This window comes from Bufo gargarizans, chromosome 1 (genome assembly GCF_014858855.1).
Source record: "Bufo gargarizans isolate SCDJY-AF-19 chromosome 1, ASM1485885v1, whole genome shotgun sequence".
Taxonomy (NCBI): domain Eukaryota; kingdom Metazoa; phylum Chordata; class Amphibia; order Anura; family Bufonidae; genus Bufo; species Bufo gargarizans.
Window position 1 is genome coordinate 50,980,623 of NC_058080.1, and position 6,000 is coordinate 50,986,622.

General features: G+C 46.1%; 1 protein-coding gene across 2 annotated transcripts in view; it reads left to right on the forward strand.

Annotated features, from left to right (window-relative positions):
* Positions 1–5,410, forward strand: part of ATRN (attractin) — a 109,818-nt gene extending 104,408 nt beyond the window's left edge. The window contains exons 28-29 of one of the 2 annotated variants that reach the window (XM_044295406.1): positions 3,042–3,156; positions 4,075–5,410. In XM_044295406.1, the coding sequence (XP_044151341.1) occupies positions 3,042–3,156; positions 4,075–4,199 (240 nt within the window). In that variant the 3' untranslated portion in view covers positions 4,200–5,410. Of the gene's footprint in view, positions 1–3,041; positions 3,157–4,074 lie in introns of those variants that run through there. The other variant, XR_006390113.1, reaches the window with a different exon arrangement.
* The last annotated feature ends 590 nt before the right edge of the window (positions 5,411–6,000 follow it).

A 6,000-nucleotide genomic window follows, 5' to 3' on the forward strand; every position in this document is an offset into this window, starting at 1 on the left:
CATATGGGGACCCCCCCCCCCCTCCAGTCAGCTATTTGAAGAAGTTGCACCGCTCTGCAGCCTCCTCGCAGCTCGCCAAGCACAGCGCCATACATGGTATAGTGGCTGTGCTTGGTATTGTAGCTCAGGCACTTGAATGGTGCTGAGCTGCATTTAGGTTATGTGACTGATGAGCGTGGCATCCGTGGCCTAGGAACAGTCCAGTGAGTGCTGCGCCTCTTTATAGTATTTCGAGCACAGCGCCCTACATTGTACAGTGGTTGCGCTTGGTATTGCAGCTCAGCCCCATTCACTTCAATAGGACTGAGCTGCGCCAGGTCATGTGACCAATGAATAGGACGTTATTTACCTAGAAAGAGGCCGCGGCACTCACCGGAGCTCTTCTGATCGTCAGGGGTTCTGGGAGTGAAACCCCAACCAGTCATATATCAATGAGGTATCCTGAGGATAGGCCGTTAATATGTGAATTCCAGAAAACCCCTTTACAGGGTTAATCTGAAGGGTTGGAGTGGGAGAAAAGCCATCTGGACCCGCCATAGTCTTACAGAATTTCCATTAAAATCAATAGGCTATGCATTGAATAAATCAACATGGTGGGTCTGTAACACATAAAAACTCAGTATCCCCTGATAGAGAGTTTAAACATAGATTCTGTGAACCGGATGACCATCTTAAAGAGGAGGAAAAAAACATAGCACCAGCGTGTGGCACTGTTTTTGGACATGTTTTTCCAATCTTTAAAAACGCCAATTGGTTTTGTCACACTCCACATGTAACACATCCACCACATCTGGACTGTATCTGTAGGTGATGTTGTCAAATGGCTGCCTGTCTCTAGGTGATGTCAAATGGCTGCCTGTCTCTAGGTGATGTTGTCAAATGGCTGCCTGTCTCTAGGTGATGTTGTCAAATGGCTGCCTGTCTCTAGGTAATGTTGTCAAATGGCTGCCTGTCTCTAGGTAATGTTGTCAAATGGCTGCCTGTCTCTAGGTGATGTTGTCAAATGGCTGCCTGTCTCTAGGTGATGTTGTCAAATGGCTGCCTGTCTCTAGGTGATGTTGTCAAATGGCTGCCTGTCTCTAGGTGATGTTGTCAAATGGCTGCCTGTCTCTAGGTGATGTTGTCAAATGGCTGCCTGTCTCTAGGTGATGTTGTCAAATGGCTGCCTGTCTCTAGGTGATGTTGTCAAATGGCTGCCTGTCTCTAGGTGATGTTGTCAAATGGCTGCCTGTCTCTAGGTGATGTTGTCAAATGGCTGCCTGTCTCTAGGTGATGTTGTCAAATGGCTGCCTGTCTCTAGGTGATGTTGTCAAATGGCTGCCTGTCTCTAGGTGATGTTGTCAAATGGCTGCCTGTCTCTAGGTGATGTTGTCAATGGCTGCCTGTCTCTAGGTGATGTTGTCAAATGGCTGCCTGTCTCTAGGTGATGTTGTCAAATGGCTGCCTGTCTCTAGGTGATGTTGTCAAATGGCTGCCTGTCTCTAGGTGATGTTGTCAAATGGCTGCCTGTCTCTAGGTGATGTTAATAATAATGTTTGGTGTAAAAACACAACACACAGATCTGTTTCTACACAAAAAATGGTATCAGTCCCCACAGACCTGTTTTCCAGACCATTTGTGTCGGAATTTATTTTTCCGCTAATTTATTTCTAGGTTTAGTGTCCCTTTAATAGGCAAGCTTTGACAAATAGCTGAACATCTGTGTCTTAAGTGTGGAGAAAAGCAGCCCAGGCCCTGGGAAGATTGAGAGCCCAATAAAGTAATCAGGGTAACGGAGCCTCCGCTGTGCTCACTGCCGCCTGGTAAAAAAACAAAAAAAAACCGCAAGACTAATTAGCCCGAATGTGATCTGCTGTTATTGGAAATAAAATGGGAAAAATTTCGCCCTCCGACCATCCCAGCTCCAGTTTATGCCTCCACCGGGTCATAAAACACTCATTAGCATGAGGCTGGGTGTTAATTCATTAATAGAATTATGTCGGTGTAATAGAGGACATAAATACCGCCGCCTTTGATTTATCAGCCTGACATTTGCTTTTCCATTAAGCCTTTAAATCGTATAATGGCGCCTGTTGGTTTCCGCCCACACAGCAGCGTTACCATTTCTTCACAATTACAAAGACAATACACATTGCGAGAGGCAACAATTTATTACTTGTGGTAATTACGGGGCTGAATGTGATTGTTACTCTGCAGCCGGGAAATCTGTGACATTGCGTCCGTCATGGCGCCCTATAGCGGGGTTTGGATGCAGAGGTTTTGTTACAGTTAGTCTTGCCTGCGCTGATACATTGTAGCAAAGAATAGTATTTCCATGTTTTAGTCTAGAGCAGGCATCCTCAACCTGCGGCCCTCCAGCTGTTGTAAAACTACAACTCCCACAATGCCCTGTTGTAGGCTGATACCTATAGGCTGTTCGGGCATGCTGGGAGTTGTAGTTTTGCAACAGCTGGAGGACCACAGTTTAAGGATGCCTGGTCTAGGGGCTGGTGGCGTTCCTGTGTCACGGCTGTTACAGGTCCATCACCTGGACCTCCATTGATGCCTGGATGGTCGGATACGTTGAAGTCTTATGTTGGGAGATTGTCAGTTGGAGGGTGAAATTTGGTGTGAACAGACCCTTAAACAAAACATGTCTAATCAGGCTGGACACCAGACCTGCTCACACAGCTGCAGTTTGTTACAGTGTGTCAGTGTAGTCAACTAAACTCAGAAACAACATTGATCATTGTAAGTTACACTGATACATTGTAACACTCTGCAGCAGGACGACATAGGTGAACTTTCAGTTGTTGAAAGTTTCCCATTCATTGACTGCAAGCAGAGCTCTTAACCAGTAAGGAGGTTTTGGAACACACAACTGCTGCTCTCGGCATTGTTGGGCGCCTGGTTGCTGTAGTATACTGTGCAATGGTATTTCTCAGCAAAGGAGCAGTCACTATGCCATTCTCATCAGCTGGGATTTGTAGTAAAGCTCAGACGCCCCTCCATGTTGACTGTTTCCAACTGTAATTTATTTTCCCCCCTCTGCCTCTCTTCAGACTGTACCGAAGCCGATCGCCTTGGAGCCGTGTTGTGGTAACAAAGCAGCGGTCCTCTCAATATTTGTGCGGCTGCCACGCGGTTTAGGGGGCATTCCACCTCCAGGACAGTCTGGTAAGTGAGGTGTAGTTATTAACTTGTAGAATAGTGAGTGCAGCTCTGGGGTATAATACAGGATGTAACTCAGGATGTGTACAGGATAAGTAATGTATGTACACGGTGACTCCACCAGCAGAATAGTGAGTGCAGCTCTGGGGTATAATACAGGATGTAACTCAGGATCAGTACAGGATAAGTAATGTATGTACACAGTGACTGCACCAGCAGAATAGTGAGTGCAGCTCTGGAGTATATAATACAGGATGTAACTCGGGATCAGTACAGGATAAGTAATGTAATGTATGTACACAGTGACTGCACCAGCAGAATAGTGAGTGCAGCTCTGGAGAATAATACAGGATGTAACTCAGGATCAGTACAGGATAAGTAATGTAATGTATGTACACATTGACTGCACCAGCAGAATAGTGAGTGCAGCTCTGGAGTATAATACAGGATGTAACTCAGGATCAGTACAGGATAAGTAATGTAATGTATGTATACAGTGACTGCACCAGCAGAATAATGAGTGCAGCTCTGGAGTATAATACAGGATGTAATTTAGGATCAGTACAGGATAAGTAATGTAATGTATGTACACAGTGACTCCACCAGCAGAATAGTGAGTGCAGCTCTGGAGTATAATACAGGATATAACTCAGGATCAGTACAGGATAAGTAATGTAATGTATGTACACAGTGACTCCACCAGCAGAATAGGGAGTGCAGCTCTGGAGTATAATACAGGATGTAGTTCAGGATAAGTATAGTATGCACACATTGACTCCATCTTTATGTAGAATCATTCTATAAGTGAAAACCTGTATCAGATAGAGCCTTCAAGTATTTCCAAGGGAAGCATAAGCTCTCGGAGCACTGTCTTGTAGCAGTAGAGTCTTATATCTTCCACATTCTGTCTCCTCTCCTCTGCAGGTCTGGCGGTGGCCAGCGCATTAGTGGACATCTCACAACAGATGCCGTTAGCGTACAAAGAGAAATCGGGAGCAGCGCGAAACCGAAAGCACCAGCCGCCGGCACAACCCAGCACCTGCATTTGACTCTGGACTTGCACAGTTTAGGAGACGTGAACACTGACGCTGGAGGAATCGCGGTTTTACCATGGAGGCACTCAGCAGGGGCTCCCCCGATTCCTGCGGGATCTCTCAGCCTCCTCGCACATCTGCATGGTTCTGTTCACTTTTCCCGGTTGATTTCTTTCTACAGACGTTCGTTTTCTTTTCTTTTTTCTTTTTTTTTTTTTCTTCTTCAACTTTCGCCATGAGAACTGGAAGACAAAGCAGTAAAAATCCTAAGTTATTTTCACTACAATGAGACTTGCTGTAGCCCACGCTCAGGGTCCGGGTCCATAATTTCCAGAAGAACCTGTTTTTTTTTTTTGTTTTTTTTTTCTGTACCGACCGGTTTCTGATTCCCAGCTACTCTTGAAAAGACATTCCCATTGTAACGGCAGGGGCGAGCGTTGATGAGGTGTGTACGTGGAGCCGCGCTGGTTAACGCCAAAGTGACTGGTTCATCGGCAGTCTGCGGGCACCCACCGACGCCAGTCTTGGTACCAGCAGAACTCGAGAGAGAGGCACTGCGCAGTGTGAGAGATGGGCATGGCTGATTTATACATATATATTGCCTAATTTAATAAGACATTTTTACGTGTTGGATTCGCAGATATGCGGGAATACTTGAGGAACTGGCGGACATTATACTGTAGGGTGTGAGTCCGTCGGGTTCTGTATGTGCAGGTAATCATGACAGACTTAGAAGCACACGTTCTTCCTGCAGACACCGATGGGATAGGGTTCGGCTGCCGGGTGACCGCCGGTGACGATGGAGCTAGTATTCACGGAAGAACGTCGTCGTGTCCAAGCCTTCATTTCACACATGTACGCAGCCTTCCAATAACGGACTTGCTACCAGAAGCAATAGCTCCCCCCAGAGGATGGATGTATATCTGTATAGAAGAAATCATAAAAAGGGTGTTCATGACAAGGTGCTAACTTCAGTGACACTTTGCTTTCCCTCAAATATATTTATTTTTGTGCTGGTTGGATTCGGAGACGCTGCACCCACCCTCAGTCTGGCTTTTTCCTCGGGGGTGGGTCAGAACGGGGACTAATGCGTTTTAAAAAAATGTAAAAATAATCTACTTTTAGGCTGAAAAAGAACAAAGCTTCTAAATAACATGTCCAAATCCTTTTAAAAACATCACCGTTGTATCGCACGTAGTCATTAAAATGAATTATTTTGTACATGTCTTATTTATGGGGTTTTTATTTGTTTTATTTATTTGCATTTTATGGGATTTTATAGATGTGATATAAATACTGTAGAAGCTGAGGCAGGAGCAGGGGTGCACCTAGCCTTTCTGCTGCCTCCCTCCCCAATGCTAATTTCTTAGCCTAACTCCTTTCCCTTCAGCCCATGGCCCTTTGGCTGCCCCCTTCTTGCACCTACCAATCATTGGTGGTGGCTAGGAGTAGCTGACATGGAGAGTGCGCTGGTGGAAGCTAAAGTGGCGCTTCAAACAGCTTCATATCTCAGCTTCCTGGGTAATAGGAGGGGGCAACTGCAGTCTAAACCAGGGCTGCCCCCACCTGTGGCCCTCTAGTTGTTGCAAAACTAAAACTCCCAGCATGCCTGGGCAGCCAACAGCTTTAGGGCATGTTGGGAGTTGTAGTTTTGCAACAGCTGGAGGGCCACAGCCTGGGAGTCTGCTTCAGTGTTTGACAGGGCCAGGTTCCTGCATAGTCATCTCGCCTTTCCCTGTCAATCAAGAGGAAGTAGGAGGGGTAAAGCTGAACTGGGTGACTTGGACCCGCCCTAGTGCACTTTACTGCTCATTTG